The sequence below is a fragment of the Oncorhynchus tshawytscha genome, linkage group LG06, assembly GCF_018296145.1.
Source record: "Oncorhynchus tshawytscha isolate Ot180627B linkage group LG06, Otsh_v2.0, whole genome shotgun sequence".
NCBI classification, from domain to species: Eukaryota; Metazoa; Chordata; class Actinopteri; order Salmoniformes; family Salmonidae; genus Oncorhynchus; species Oncorhynchus tshawytscha.
Window position 1 is genome coordinate 9,278,038 of NC_056434.1, and position 16,525 is coordinate 9,294,562.

The 16,525-nt window shown below is 42.0% G+C and overlaps 1 protein-coding gene across 2 annotated transcripts in view; it reads left to right on the forward strand.

The window, feature by feature from the left end:
• The first annotated feature begins 2,502 nt into the window (after positions 1 to 2,502).
• The window catches only part of psmd1 (proteasome 26S subunit, non-ATPase 1), a 53,879-nt gene continuing 39,856 nt past the window's right edge, over positions 2,503 to 16,525 (forward strand). Inside the window, exons 1-16 of one of the 2 annotated variants that reach the window (XM_024422843.2) lie at positions 2,503 to 2,675; positions 3,569 to 3,612; positions 3,876 to 3,949; positions 4,326 to 4,495; positions 4,758 to 4,966; positions 5,195 to 5,338; positions 5,877 to 6,103; positions 6,279 to 6,339; positions 6,451 to 6,579; positions 6,707 to 6,795; positions 7,365 to 7,443; positions 7,562 to 7,735; positions 8,336 to 8,447; positions 9,774 to 9,970; positions 12,507 to 12,602; positions 13,237 to 13,301. In XM_024422843.2, the coding sequence (XP_024278611.2) occupies positions 2,660 to 2,675; positions 3,569 to 3,612; positions 3,876 to 3,949; positions 4,326 to 4,495; positions 4,758 to 4,966; positions 5,195 to 5,338; positions 5,877 to 6,103; positions 6,279 to 6,339; positions 6,451 to 6,579; positions 6,707 to 6,795; positions 7,365 to 7,443; positions 7,562 to 7,735; positions 8,336 to 8,447; positions 9,774 to 9,970; positions 12,507 to 12,602; positions 13,237 to 13,301 (1,886 nt within the window). In that variant the 5' untranslated portion in view covers positions 2,503 to 2,659. The remainder of the gene's footprint in view (positions 2,676 to 3,568; positions 3,613 to 3,875; positions 3,950 to 4,325; positions 4,496 to 4,757; positions 4,967 to 5,194; positions 5,339 to 5,876; positions 6,104 to 6,278; positions 6,340 to 6,450; positions 6,580 to 6,706; positions 6,796 to 7,364; positions 7,444 to 7,561; positions 7,736 to 8,335; positions 8,448 to 9,773; positions 9,971 to 12,506; positions 12,603 to 13,236; positions 13,302 to 16,525) is intronic. The other variant, XM_042322926.1, reaches the window with a different exon arrangement.

The following is a 16,525-nucleotide window of genomic DNA, read 5'->3' on the forward strand; positions in this document are numbered from 1 at the left end:
AAAATCTTTGTCTAATCCGAGGTGAGTGATCGCTGTCCTGATATCCAGAAGCTCTTCTTACATTCATGTGATGTTAAAGCTATTCGGCAATAGCCTCGCTGGGTCCTTCCCTGGCTTCTGGCTTGTTGGTCTCGCTGGGTCCTTTCCTGGCTTCCGGCTTGTTGGTCTCGCTGGATCCTTCCCTGGCTTCCGGATTGGTACCTTTACTGCCTCCTTTTTGCTGCCTGGTAGTTTCCCCTCCTCCCACAATCTGTACAACATCAATACCTTATCCAGTGCCTCATCACTAAGATGGGCCAACATAACATTGCACACCGTGACTTTCCCAGGTGAAGTTAACCCATCCTTACCTATTGCCCTTTTCATCTCTGCCAAATGTAAATGGTGCATTCAATGCATTATTTACATCCTTCCTCCTATCCAGCACTCCAGGGTGCTCCTCTCTCATTCTCTCTCTCCCCATCCTCTGAAAAAGTTGCCAAGCTATGCACTTTGACAAATGCTTTGGCCATCATCTCTGCCTTCTCCTCATCTGTTACTGCCATATCCTCTCCACTCGTCAACACTGGATAGTCCCACTCCCTTCTGACCCCACTCATCCTCTTCATCATCCACCACAATTTCCCCACAGGTGTCGTCCTTCCAAGAACCGATGCCAACATGACCTCTTTGCCTGACATATGGTTCTCCTCACCAGAGCCTGCTTATACTGAATCAGATGTTGGAAGTTACACATCCTTTTCAGTACTCTAAATGCCCCGTTCCTACTTCTCAGCATTGCCCCACACTCCTCCGTCCACCATGGGACTGCTTTCCTCCTCCTCCTCCCTGAACTCTTAGGTATCGCCTTAGTAGCTGCCCCCACTAAAGCTGTTCTCACCCATTTATTCATACTATCCACATCCCTCCTCATATCCACCCGAGCCATCACCTGCTCACTCAGCTCCTGAAACTGATCCCACTTTGCCCTTCCAAACACCCACCTGCCTACTCCATCCACTGACACCTCCTCCTCCCTCCAGCCTATTGTGCATACTATGGGGTAATGATCACTCCCTACTGTCGACTCCTCCCATAACTCCCACACACAGATTCCTGCCATCGCACTAGATACCAGAGTGAGGTCCAAGGCAGACTCTTTCCCTGTAGCTACATCAATCCTGGTCCCTCGGCCATCATTCCGACACACCAGATCCCTTGGCCATTTCCATCCACCCGTTTGCCTCTCCAGAGAGTGTTGTGGGCATTAAAATCCCCACACCACATTACCTTACTTCTATCATGGCCCTCCAACCTCTCCAGTACTTTTAGGTTCAATATCTGACAAGGATTATCTACTGAACAAAAATATAAATGAAACACGCAACAATTTCAAAGACTTTATTGAGGTACAATTCATATAAGGAAATCAGTTAATTGAAATAAATTAATTAGGCCCTGATCTATGGATTTCACGTAACTGGGCAAGGGCGCAGTCATGGGTGGACCTGGGAGGGCATAGGCCCGCCCACTGGGAGCCAGGCTCAGCCAATCACATTGAGTTTTTCCCCACTAAAGGGCTTTATTACAGACATAAATACTCCTCAGTTTCAAGTTTACCTCTTTAGAGCTAACACTCACAGGCAATCCTGTTATCACCCCTTTAATCCACTGCTTGAATGGTGCAGACAGAGGGTTGCCTCGCTTCTAGTCCTTAGGAAACTTGCAGTATTTTGTTTTTATTGCTGCACTGCCGGAACTAGAAGCACAAGCATACCACAATAACATCTGTTAAACACGAGTATGTGACCAATACAATTTGATTTAAAACTGTTGCTCTCCTCAAACTTCCTTTTCTACTTAATCCCCGCCGCCATAGACCTCTTGCTCCCATTCAAACCTCTGCTCAATTTCTCTACTGCTTTTGTTTTATGTTTTCTCTTTCCTACTCCCTTCTCCATCACAATTGCCTACAATCTCTGACCCAGTCACAGCCGTGCCGACCCGCCGCCAGTTTGATTGTTTGCTTACTCCCTTTCAACCCGAAAGACTGATATGTAGCAAAAGTGCTAGCGCCAGCACCGTACCAAGCGGATACTCCCTTCGTATAACCAAAGATCTCCAACCGACACAACTCCGATATTTATTATGTTATTACTGTGTCCAAAATACCACAGTCGAATGCAGTTTCAAAGCTGTAATATTTTTTATGTAAGGGGCGCTAGGGGGCAGAAAAACAACGTGTGTAGGAAAGGTAAAATAACTGATTCATTCGAGACTGGCAGAATAGAAGCCGGTTTGTGGATAATTTTTAAAACCGAAATTATGTTTTAAATATTCTAGCTAAGAATACAAAATATACAGCCCATTACACTTATTTTATTCAACACTTTTCCTACCCCTATCCAAGAATCAGGATGAGATTAAATAATTGACAATGACGACGAGCTGTAATTTCATCAGGCACTATCTAGGTATACCTAACTATGGGTTTTTGGAAAGGGGGCTTTCATTCTAGAACCAAAAAATATTTTTCAACAGACAAGTGTCCCGCTGTTGTGGACAACTGACACATCTACTGTACTTTCAAGGTGTTGATGTTTTATCATTTCATTGTCACTAACTGAAACGGTATAACCTGGGTTCGTGGAGTTAAGAGGGGGAGAAAAAAGAACCAACCATGATAACGTCTGCCGGTAAGCAGTAACATACTAGCAAATGTCAGCGTTTTGTAAAAGATTGCTAATGGTAGCAAGCTAGCATCCATTGATTTAGCTGAGTCACATAGCTAACTGGTTAGCTAACTAGCTATCTAACCAGTTTACAGACTTTTAAAACTCACAGTTAGCTAATTTAGCTGCTGTACGTTAACAAATGTTAGCTAGTTACCTATGTGGCTGGATAACAACTTTATTCCTATCATATTGTTTCATGTCTATAGTCGCCATTAACGTTAGTCGTTGGACAATGACGTTAGCCAGATGGCTAGCTAACATTAGCCAGGAATTTACCGACCGCGTTGGTTAGCTGCTGACGTTACCTAGCTGTGCCCTGGCAAACTAACGTAGTTAGCTAGTTTATAATGTAATATTTTCATAGCCCGGTAAACGGGCGGCATGTAGCCCGGCGGCTAGGATTTCTAGTCACTCCTGCTCCTAGTAGCAGTGTTGGGCCAGTAACCGAAAGGTAGCTGGGTCGAATCCCCGAGCCGACAACGTTTAAGTCTGCCCCTGGTCAAACTCGGAAGGGAAAGGGGAGACGTAGTCCAGTTATTAAATTGAAATGTGTCGATTAAGACACCTCTCTGATTTCCGAGGGGTTGGGTTAAATGCGGAAGACACATTTCAGTTGAATGTATTCAGTTATACAACTGGCAAGATTTCCCCTTTTCCCTTTCGAGTTTGACCTGTTTAAGCTTCACATGAAACTTTTCTATGTCAGTCATAAATGGTTAACGTTTTCTGTCTAACCTAGCTAGTTACGTTACGTACACTGAAGTGCATCAGGGTTCACACTAACATCAGGGTTTACACACACATCAGGGTTTATCCATGATGTTGAAACTGACTACACATCATTTGATTTTTAGCTGGAATCATCTCACTGCTGGATGAGGAGGAGCCCCAACTCAAGGTATCATGAATTTAAGCTTGTTATCCAGTGAGAATACACCAGTAGTCACCAACCATGGCCCCAGAGAAGACAAAAAGCCTTGTACAATAACATTAAAGACCATCATAAGTAGCTAGTTAGTGGAAGCAGTCATTAGTGCTGGACAGTAGCTCTCCTGGACCATGTTTGGTGACCGCTAACATTCCTATTGACTTGGCAATGATTATTCTTGACTATTGTTTGCGTAAAGTGTCTTAACATTTGTAATTTTTTTTTGCTTGTAGGAGTTTGCTCTGCACAAGCTGAACTCCATTGTCAATGACTTCTGGGCTGAGATATCGGGATCTGTTGACAAAATGTAAGTTTTTAAACAAGGTGAAAAAAGCCACAAATATTTACATGGTCAGTTCAAATTGGCAATATGTCACTTTTTGGGCAACCTGACCAAATTCACTTAACGTTCTGTTTCTGCTTATTTTAACTCTCGGTTTTGTACACCAGCTTCAAACAGCTGAAACAACAATATTTTTGGTTCTGTAAAGTATTTTTCACAGCAGTTTAGATGATACATTGATTCTCTACACTATAGTTAACTTAGTTTGTCACAAACTGAAATTAGGCAAACTATTTAGTTTAAGCAATCAGGAAATGGCGGAGTGATTTCTGCATAGTGCAACTTTAATTAGAATAAAGAAATTACTCAAGGGGGGAAAAAATGTGTTCTCTCCTCACAGCGAGGTCCTGTATGAAGATGAGACATTTCGGAGCAGGGCGTTTGCTGCCTTGGTGGCTTCCAAAGTGTTCTACCACCTCGGGGCGTTTGATGAGTCGTTGAACTACGCTCTGGGTGCAGGAGACCTTTTCAATGTCACAGACGACACTGAATATGTGGAGACCATTATCGGTGAGTGATGTCACAACTGCATGTTTTGGTATCCACAAGTATTCCATCTTAGTACTGACCTCAAGGGCTTCTAATGCTAATCCATAGGCTTACCTTTTTAGTTACATTACACATAGTCACCTCCAACAATGTTCAATTTATGTATACCCACTGTTGCTAATTTAGATATCAACACACTGATGCATGCCACTAATCATGGCAATTGATTATTCCACAGCGGTATACAGTAGTTCTTTGATGACCTCTGGTCTTTTCCCCGTAGCCAAATGCATTGATCACTACACCAAGCAGCGGGTGGAGAACGCTGAGCTTCCTGAGGACGAGGAGAAGAAGAGCATCGACCCCCGGTTGGAGGGCATCGTCAACAAGATGTTCCTGCGTTGCCTGGGCGACCATAAGTACAAGCAGGCCATCGGCATTGCCTTGGAGACTCGACGCCTGGACATCTTCGAGAAGACTATCCTTGAATCGGTCAGTGGCTCCGGGTCGTCTTCTGAACACATTCTGTTTTGGTTCCACAGATTGTTTAATTTGGCGCAACTTCTACTTAATGTAATAAATAAATAATTAGCTTAATGAAAATCCACAGATCCACGACTTTTGGTTTAGCCTACATTTTATTGAAATGTTTTTGTTGTGGTTTAAAACAACTTACATTTTATGTTGAGATCCTAACCCTCTTCCTTTTTTCTTGTACAGAATGACGTTAGTGGCCTACTGGCCTACAGCCTGAAGGTCTGCATGTCACTAATGCAGAACAAGAAGTTCCGCAACGAGGTCCTCCGAGTGCTGGTCAAGCTCTACATGAATCTGGAGAAGCCTGACTTCATCAACGTTTGCCAGGTAACGGGGAGAAAGCACACTTCAAATTGGGATCTGATTTAAAAAAAATATCCATTCAGCTGCCTGCAGTTTGGTGGTGCGATGGTTATCTGATTTCACAATCTGAAACAGTACCATCCTGATCCAGTGGAATTACATAGTCATTCAATAGTGAATTTCTTTGAAAATAAACAGTCACGTGTACACGTTATTGTTAGAGGGGGGAAACTGTGCATAATGAAATGAAAAGATCCACTAAATATTGTTCACCTTAAATCTAACAATGCTTCTGTCTGAGGTGGATCTTTATGAGGTTGCATGTGCCCAAACCCACACGTGTTACCAGCAGAGGCAGTCACTTTGAGGCTGACTACAGACTATTGCTCTTTATTCCTCCTCACCCCACCTGAATCTCTTTTTGATTACTGCAATTCAGCTTTTAGCTGCAAATATGTACAATATCAAATAAACCCATCTTACTAATATGAGGAAGGAACCACTTGACCACCATGCATCACACTCAAACTCTGTCTCTCCTCCTTCTCTTTCTCCTCCACAGTGCCTGATCTTCCTGGACGACCCACAGGCGGTGAGCGACATCCTGGAGAAGCTGGTGAAGGAAGACAACCTGCTGATGGCCTACCAAATCTGCTTCGACCTGTACGAGAGTGCCAGCCAGCAGTTCCTCTCCTCCGTCATCCAGAACCTGCGCACCGTGGGCACGCCCATCCCCGCCGTGCCTGGCTCCACCAACACAGGCACCGTGCCCATCGCAGACAAAGACAGGTGCGTGAGGATGAGGGTGTAGTCACAGGGTGAGATGGGTAGGTTGGGGAAAGATGATGGGAAAATGTGAAGGAAATGTAGTACGATCGGTGTAGGTGAAATATCTTGACACATCACAGGTAACCTACTGTGATACAAAGTTGATTTAGCCAATATGTTTTAAAAAATGTCTCAGTGATGCTATGGAGACGGACGACAAGGCCAGCAGCTCCCCTGCAGGAAAAGCTGCAGACAGTGTGAGTAGCTCTACTTGGTGCTTCTTTATGGCCATGCAGAGAAGCTGTCAATTTTATATAACTGTTCTTGTCACCCAAATTAATGGGTCTTCCCTTCCTCTGCTTGCATAGAAGGACGAGCCTAAGGACCAGAACGCGAAGATGATCAAAATTCTCAGTGGAGAAATGGCCATCGAATTTCATCTGCAGTTCCTCATCCGGAACAACAACACAGACTTAATGATTCTCAAGAACACAAAGGTAAAGGATCCCATTATGAGTATTAAACAGGCTATGTATTGCATGTTACATAGGCATATGACATGTACTGCATTATTAAAAAGGCTTTCACAATTATTTTTGTTGTTGCTTTGTCTACCTAATCCAGGATGCAGTCCGAAATTCAGTGTGTCACACAGCCACGGTCATAGCCAACTCCTTCATGCATACGGGGACCACAAGTGACCAGTTCCTCAGGTATAGCCACTATACTATAACATCACTAGCTATAGCATAAACACATAGAGAATATCACTTTCTGTTTTGCCAGCACACTTCATAACATACCCTCCAGGAAGTTGTATTTATATATAAAAAAATATATATATTTATATTTCGTTGTGTTGGTGGTAATGTGGTACATTCTATTGGTGTGAGGCAGACCTGGCTTCTGAGTATTTTCAAATAATGTGGCTGAAATCAACTACTTCTACTTGAAGTATTTAAAATAATTCCTATAAATAGCCTACTATTATTTCCAAATGCATTATTTCAAATACTCCTAGGACCTGTGTTCAAATGCATCGGAGTACTTATTTGAATTTGTATGTACTCTGTATTAAATAACATTTTCTAATAAATGCTTATACTTCCCAATTTTATTTCCAAATACATTCCAATATTCAACTACTTATATTTTCTCCCCAAAAATATTTGAATGTTATTTATATAATCAAAATAGTTTTTGGCTGAAGCCTGGTGTGGGGATATAAAGGGTTAATGCTGTGTTTGGCTGTGTGATGGGATTTTATTCATTCTTTCAACAGAGAGAACTTGGAGTGGCTTGCAAGAGCCACCAACTGGGCCAAGTTCACAGCCACAGCCAGTCTTGGCGTCATTCACAAGGTAAACTTTAGCGGGAACTATTTAAAACGTAAGAGGATATCTCTGTTTTTCTGATTTAAAAAAATATATATATATATTTAAAAAAAAAAGTTTCACTGAATAATCTGCATATTTTCAGGGTCACGAGAAAGAGGCACTGCAGTTGATGGCCACTTATCTGCCCAAAGACACCTCACCCGGATCAGCCTACCAGGAGGGAGGTGGCCTGTATGCCCTCGGGCTAATCCACGCCAACCACGGGGGGGACATCATCGACTACCTGCTCAGTCAGCTCAAGAACGCCAGCAACGACGTGAGTGGCAACATGCAGACACGTCACATTTCCCTTAATCAATTCCAAATCAACCCATATCCCCCACCCCTTTGGTTACTTAGATTTGATCGGATGTGTGTGTAAAGGCATCTGCATGATACCCAGCCGAAACAGTTCAGAACAGTTTGTGCTTATATTATAAACTATTTGACACGTTTTTTTTAAAATTGAGAAATACTGAATCAAAAAATTTTGATGTACAATTGCGCGACTAAGATCTCGGCAAAAACATAAATTAATTTATTGAGTTTCTTGAATTGATTTCTTGAGTTCTCTTCGATGAATTCTGACTATTTTGAGGAAGTGTCTACTGGCTACAGCATCTCAAGATGGACAAACAGTACGATTGGCACTTTTTTCTAGTTTTTCAAGCGTAGGTCTTTTTTAAGGGAGTAAGCGAACACACTCGTTCGGTTCCGGCTAGGCGCCAGTCAAACTGAAGCATGCTGATGCATTAAGCAATACGGAGATTATTCCAACGAAGCCCATCAGGGGGATATCATGTCACATTTGAGTTGAAATCAAAGTTATATTTGTGTCTGTGATGGCTGTTTTGGTTTGCTTTGTTTCCTCCCACAGATTGTTCGTCACGGGGGAGGTCTGGGCCTGGGATTGGCTGCTTTGGGTACAGCCAGGCAGGATGTGTACGATCTGCTCAAGTCTAACCTGTACCAGGACGATGCAGTCACAGGTACACGACCCTGAACAGACAGTGAGGCATTTGGTGCTAGTCGAGTTCAAATTTAGCCAACTATTATACACTGAACAAAAATATAAAAGCAACAATTCAAAAGGTTTTACTGAGTTATAGTTCCTAAAAGGAAATCAGTAAATTGAAATAAATTCGGTAGGTCCTAAACTATGGATGTCACACGACTGGGAGTACAGATGCGTGTTTTTTTTAAATGGTAGGGGTGTGGATCAGGAAACAGATCGGGATCATGCCGTGCGACATCTCCTTTGCGTGTAGTTCATCAGGCTGATTGTGGAATGTTGTCCCACTCCTCTTCAATGGCTAGGTGAAGTTGCTGGATATTGGTCGGAACTGGAACATGCTGTTGTACACGTTGATCCAGAGCATCCCAAACATGCTCAATGAGCGACATGTCTGAGTATGCAGGACATGGAAGAACTGGGACATATTCTTCCAGGAAGCTTCCAGGAATTGTGTACAGATCCTTACGACATGGGACTGTGCTTTATCATGCTGAAATATGAAGTGATGGTGGCAGATGAATGACATGACAATAGGTCATAGTATCGCTGTCCGTTCAAATTTCCATCGATAAAATGGAATTGTTTGTTGTCCATAGATTATGCCGCCTGCCCATACCGTAACCCCACCGCCACCATGGGGCACTCTGTTCACAACCGTGACCTCAGCATAACGCTCGCCCACATGACACCATGCATATGGTCGCGGTTGTGAGGCCAGTTGGACGTACTACCAAATTCTCTAAAACTACGTTGGAGTCTGCTTATGATAGAGATTTGAGCATTCCCTCAAAATATGAGACATCGGTGGCATTGTGGTGTGACAAAACTGTGCATTTGAGAGTGGTCTTTTATTGTCCCCAGCACAAGGTGAACCTGTGTAATGATCATGCTGTTTAATTAGCTTCTTTTTATGCCACACCTGTCTGTTGGATGGATTATCTTGGCAAAGGAGAAATGCTCCCTAACAGGGGTGTAAACACAATTTGAGAGAAATAAGCATTTTTTGCATATGGAATATTTTTGTGATCTTTTATTTCAGCTCATGAAACATGGGATCAACACTTTACGTTTATATTTTTGTTCATTATATCTCTGTAGCCCTTAGAGTTAAAAACATCTTGACATATTTGCATCTGTTGATATACAGTAAGCTTGCAACAAAAACGGCATTGCTTGTGCAATTTAAAAGAGATCAGTGATACTAGCAAAATCAACTCTGTGCTGCCAGTTGTTCAGATTTAGAAAGGACTTTTCTTTGGTGCCATTATGCGGTGCTCATGTTTTTACCCTCTGTTCACAGGCGAGGCAGCAGGACTGGCCCTGGGGCTCGTCATGCTGGGCTCCAAGTCTGCTCAGGCCATCGAGGACATGGTGGGCTACGCCCAGGAGACTCAGCACGAGAAGATCCTGCGCGGCCTGGCCGTGGGCATCGCCATGGTGATGTACGGACGCATGGAGGAGGCAGACACGCTCATCGAGAGCCTCTGCAGGGACAAGGTAACTATGGGGCTTGGAAATGCATTCGGGTGTACTAGGACTGACCCCATTTATTTTGTTTGGTCGTTAGGCTGTTTGACCGATATTGAATAATTAGCCTAAACAATAAACTGCAATTCATGAATGCATGCAATAGTCTGCTGTAATAAAGACTTAGATAGATGTGTGTGTGTGTGTGTGTAGATAGATGTATGTGTATATATTATATATGTTTTTCCCTGGTAGAACAGTACATTTAATTAGTGTTTACACTGTTCCAAATGGTAAAAAAAAAAGTATATTCTCACGCAACGCTTGCACCTATACCCTCCTTAATCTGCAGTAGTTTCCACAACTAGGTCATATGTCTTCCACACATCTGACTTCCCCTTTCCCTCCTGAGCAACCAGTAAACATTCACCCTTTTGAGTTTCTTTTTCACGTCCGTTTTGCAGTCGACATTACTGTGTTCGGAGTTTGTTATAACCAATTTATTGATGTGATTATGATGGGCTATAGGTCAGGCCCTATTGGTCATGTGCATGCTATGATTACATGTAGGGCTGGGCGATATGACGATATATATCGTGTGACGATAGAAACACGTTTATCGTTTCATATTATGCTCTATCGTTTTAGGTGTCGCAAATCGCACTCTTTGCGGTAATGTTTTCCGTCAATTGGACGACGCTTTGCGTGAACTTTGCAACACAAACAAACGTGGAGGAGAGTGAACGTGACACGGAGCTCATACCTAAAAGAGGGGCTACTTCGGTCGCATGGTCTCGGTTTGGATATGAAAAGTCTGACACGGAACCGTCCTCTGCAAAATATTCCGCAGGCCGGCCCCGACAACAGGCTCAAACGCCACTAACCTCCTTTACCACCTACGCAAGAATCATGTGAAACATTTCGGAGAGAGTCTACGGATGAGACTCAAAAAAGTACAGTCTAGTGCTCAAAACAAACCCTCGACTCAGACGTTGCAAGAGGCTTTTGCCCGCGGCACACCATATGGCAAAGAACCATGAAGATGGAAGGAGATAACAGCTGCCGTTACAACTTATATCTGCAAAGACATGGCCCTAATTTACACGGTCGAGGAAACGGGGGTTTCGTGAGTTGGTGCCAACACTCGACCCAAGGTACCAAATGCAAATTGATATGTGACACGTATTAATGCCAAAATAACATGCAATACAGGCAAGCCCCCCCCAAAATATTTATATTTTAGGCCTATATTTATTTTGTGCAACTATTTACCTTTTTTAGATTTTGTTAAATGCTTAATTTAACATTTGCACAAAGGTTCTAAATAAAAGAGAAATAATCAAATATGAGTAAGTACCTTTTTTTCCCGTTGAGTTAATTCAAAATGTAACAAGAAATAGGCCTTTACGTGTGGGCATTTTATGTAAACTGTTCTTAGAATTTACAGAATGTGCTATATCGTGATATGTATCGTTATCGGGATATGAAATGACCTATATCGGGATGTGAGATTTTGACCATATCGCCCTGCTCTAATTACATGTTTCACATAAAGAGAGCAAGGATTGAGGGGAAAGGTTTTCCTAAATAAATTAGGGATTTTGATAACGTTTCAGTCAAACAAGTAAAACTACATGGCTGAAATTTATGTAGCAGCTTCAGCACGGGTAGTGCGATTAAACACTTGCTGTGGTGCCTTTTCGTTGGAGTAGGGAGGAGAGACAACGTCTGCCAGTCACACAGGCACTCGCTGTCACTTGTTTTAACACTCTTGAATAAATTGTCTAACTATTTAATCAAACCATATGCTTATGTAGACAAGCTCAGTGCGTATGTAGTTGATTTTATTCAACTACGTAATATGGGAAAAATATGTTTAAACATTTCGATCAATCGATTGGTTGAAAGAACAGGACTACTCTCGGGCGACCCAAACGTTTTTTTTTCTCGGGACCACCCTAACACACACACACACTAGTTCGCTATGCCTGCCGTGGGGATGGGTTCCGCTATGCCTGCCGTGGGGATGGGTTCCGCTATGCCTGCCGTGGGGATGGGTTCCGCTATGCCTGCCGTGGGGATGGGTTCCGCTATGCGTTGTAGGGTGCGGAAACTCACCTCATCCCCTACTACCAATATATTGACCTTCATTCCTTTAATTCCTTGGCTATGCAACCATGACTGTTAACCTTGTTGCCTATTGTGGGTGTTTTTGATTTCTTCCAGCCTGTAGTCATCTGTTTCAATTTACTGCGACAATGAGTACCTGTCCTGAACCGTAGTATGAATGATGCATGCAGTACCCATACTTAAATGTGTTATTTGTCAAATAAGAGGTATACCTTTTTGTTGACCATACATTGTTTCCACCTACTAGGGTTGCAAAATCTGGGAACTTTCAATAAATTCTCTGGTTTTCCAGAAATCTCGATTTCCTGCTTATTCCCTCCTGATTACGGGAATTTTCCAACTGGGATTTCGGGAATACCGAATAATGTTGCAACCTTACTGCTTCAGACTCTTCTCTTAGCTAAGGCTCTGTGTTCCACCACTGCGTTTGTTGTAGGACCCCATCCTGCGCCGCTCCGGAATGTACACAGTGGGCATGGCCTACTGTGGCTCCGGGAACAACAAGGCCATCAGACGCCTGCTGCATGTGGCTGTAAGTATTCTCCTTCCTCACGCAAAACAGGGACAACCAGGAATCAGAGTAGGGATAGTCCAGCTGTGAAGTATTGGAATTGGGAGTATGGTTATGTCAGACAATAGTATACCTCATAGTAAATTAAAATGTGTTGGTATGTTAAACGGCGTAATGAAATGCATTCCTTTTATTTTTTTATTTTACCTTTATTTAACTAGGCAAGTCAGTTAAGAACAAATTCTTATTTTCAATGACGGCCTAGGAACAGTGGGTTAACTGCCTGTTCAGCGGCAGAACGACAGATTTGTACCTTGTCAGCTCGGGGGTTTGAACTTGCAACCTTCCAGTTACTAGACCACTAGGCTACGCTGCCGCCCCATTCCTGGGTAGTACAGGAAGCCCTGATAGATTCATTAATGTTACTGGGGCAGATGGTTGAGTTGGTATTCATACCTATGGCAGCCTGCACAAGCTAAAGATGTTGTGATACAAGAGCTTTTTATGAACAAGTATAGGCTTTCCCCAAATCTTTGATATCTGGGCAGATTGGGAGTTTGGTGTTTGGGCAGGAAAATGGTTATTAGTAGCTGTTATCTCCTTGCCCTACTGTATTTTTTTTTCTGCTATTAATACATTGTTCTCTACCTGTCAGGTAAGCGACGTGAACGATGATGTCAGAAGGGCAGCGGTGGAGTCCATTGGATTCATCATGTTCAGGTAAGGCCTTATTCAACCCTGTATCCCCTATGTAATCCCTTTTCCACCCAGCAGAGGTCCCCCTACTTTCCAGCCTCTTGGTCCACTGCTAGCCTCTTAGCCCAAGCTAACTGATCAATCAGCTCCTACTTGTATACACAAAGACTGCATTCCTCTCATAGCCCGGGCATCATTTCCAAATGATTTTGGAGTATATCCTCAGATGGGTGTTGTTGGCAGTTTATGTAGCCTCCCTCCCCTCATCCTGATCGTTAAAACAAACAGTGAGAGAGATTTCTTCCGCCTAGACCTCAGATAAATAGATGGGGCTTTTCCACTCCTGATTGCCACCGGGGCTGTTACCCATCTTTGGCCCTGAGTTTAACCCACATTTCCAAGTTCCATGTTTTCCCCATCAAGAATTGGGTTTTTTGCAAGTTCTCACCAAAGCCTGTGGAATTTTCACCCCTGAAGAATTTGTTGTCTGAACACTGTTTGGGAGTTTTAAGTAACCAAGGGCATGCAATAGGGTTAACCTTTAGCCCAGATGGAGCTCTGGGCTGATTTGCGTTTTCTTATACACCGAATTGTTTATGTAAGCGCTAGTGCTGGGCGATATGGCCAAAATATCATATCACGGTATTTATTTAAAAAAAAATTTTTAAAATGATGTATGATGGTATTTGACACTTGTTTTTAAGTAAGGAAATTTCTAAATTTGCTTTATAAATAGTGCATGACCTCAGGGTGGTAACGCGTACATTCTAAGTGATTTCGACGGGTCTCCATTCTGATTTTGTTTTCTACTGTTCAATTCAACTTCAATCCAAACTATTTTTTGGGGCATTTTCATAAATTTCTGCATTTTCTGCATTCATTTGAGTATTTCCACACTGCCATGTGGGGCTGCACGACATGGGCAAACAATCTAAATCTTATTTCGAATCAAATGTTAATTGTTTCATAGGGGACCCTTTAATCTTTGGCTACATTGTCTGTTTTCTGCTTCATGTAGCTAGCCTATATTAATGCCTCTTGTATTCCTCTTTGATGTGGAAGGTACTGTTGCACAAACAACATGCTGATTTAGGTCTACACCACCACTGGTATTATCAGGCTGTATAATGAATTATGTTTGCTCTGACTCAGTACATTTATTAGCTTGCTCCCTAGCGATTAGCATTAGCGGCTAACAATATTTTGGCCCAACTTGCTAAGAAAAGACAAACTAGCTGTTTGCAGATGTAAGCAATACAAACTACTAGTGTAATAATAGAACGCTACTGGATTTATATATTTATATATTAGGAGTAGTCTATACAAATACACAGCTTGTACATAACATCAACCATGTCGTTATTTATATGTATGTATGTATGTATGTATGTAAATACAATTGAAACAATTTTTAGATTTTCAAGAAACTCAATTCATGCTCAAGGAAAACAAAACCTATGTGCTAATATTCTAAGTTATTATATTTCATTATTCGCTTAGACCTGCTCAGGTACTTTGGAAAATAGTACGTTTTTGGGCTGGACGTGTCAGTTTAGTTCATTACATGCATAATCTATGAGCAAATTAACTGTCTTACCTCAATTAGCCACCAAAACCCTAGGTTAAAATGACTGTTTTCTAGAAGCTGTGTGATGCCATTTTCCCTACCTTTACCCTCATGTGGGGGTTTGAGTGACAGCTAGCAAGACACAGTACAGCGAGAGAGCAATGATGTGGTGCACATATCTGCACATTTGTGACGTAGTATGCAATTTTCAGGGACCACCTTTTGGCTCGGGCACTACTTTCAAAAGTACCAGAGAATATCTGTAAAGTTCCAATGCAGTTGTTTCTATCTCAATATCAAATCATTTCTGGGTAACAATTAACTGCAATATGTAACTTTTTGGGTGACCTGGCCAAATTGGCATAGAAAAGTGAGTTATAGATCTACTGCGTCTAAGACTTGCTTTCAGATCTGTTCTATGTGCACTATTTCTATGCTTCCCATTCAGTTTTGTTTTTTTGCTTTGAACTATCGGTTTTGTACACCAGCTGCAAACGGCTGAAAATACAATATTTTGGTTTAGGTATTTCACAGTGGTTTAGATGGTACAATGATTCTCTGTTACATTTTCCTTGTTTTGTCACAAACTGAAATTTTGCAAACTATTAGAATTTTAGCAACCAGGAAATGGCATAGCAATTTCTTCATGTTGCACCTTTTTTTGAGTACCTTACTGTGATTTGTTTTATATTTAAATGTTCACAAAATAGCTTCTTAGCAAAGACCAATTTGTCATTCAAGAATGTTAGTTCTGTCTGGGAGTGATCTGCGTGGGGATAGAAAAACGATCTGTTATTGCCCGATCTGTTAACTAATTAACACCTGGTGATGTCACTAGGCAGGCCAAAACTCCATCGCTCTGTAGTGTGATGGACGCGCTGCTGTGTGTGTTTGCGCAATGCCACCGAGTGCCATAAGTCAGTTGGCAGCCACAGATCGATAAGCAGGATGTTTGCCACTTCCTCTGTCCTCTCAGACCTTATTTACTTTTCACAATGAGGGAATGTCTTTTCAAACAGCTCTTACGCCCTTTTAGTGTGTCATAATTTTCACAATTTCAGTGTTATTCCAACCTCATGGTATGGAAATATATATGAAACACAGGTAAATCTAGTTTTTGACTGCGCTGGGCCTTGTAAATTCTGTTCAAAATAGGGAAAATACCCTCAAGTTTAACCCTCAAGTTGACCCTGAGGCCTTCAAAAAATAAAGACAAACAAATGAATTTTTTGGGGGGGGGTTATACACATCGGGCTGTAGTTCTAAGCACATCGGGCTATACACTCTGAGTGATATTCTCCAGGAGTCAATAGGTTTACATTTATACCCAAAAAAGTACAATATCTTTGTACCAATCATGGATTGTGGCTTTAGAATATAAAACACAATATATAAGGTAGGGTCTAATATAACTATTATTTGTTAAGAAAATCTAATTGGCTATTCTAAGCACTAAGGTTAAAATAGAATGTTTCTGCAGAAAAGTGATATTCTTTGTTGTCTTGACGTGTCACCTGTCATTCAATGAAACACATTCAATGACTGAGTGGAATTTTTAATTGAATCAAATTAAATTCTACTTCCTGTCATTCAAATTCTACATCCTGTGGGGGTGTAGACAATTTGAATTTCATGTCAAGAGTTGAATGGGATTCTATTCCAAAATTCTGAATTGAGCTCA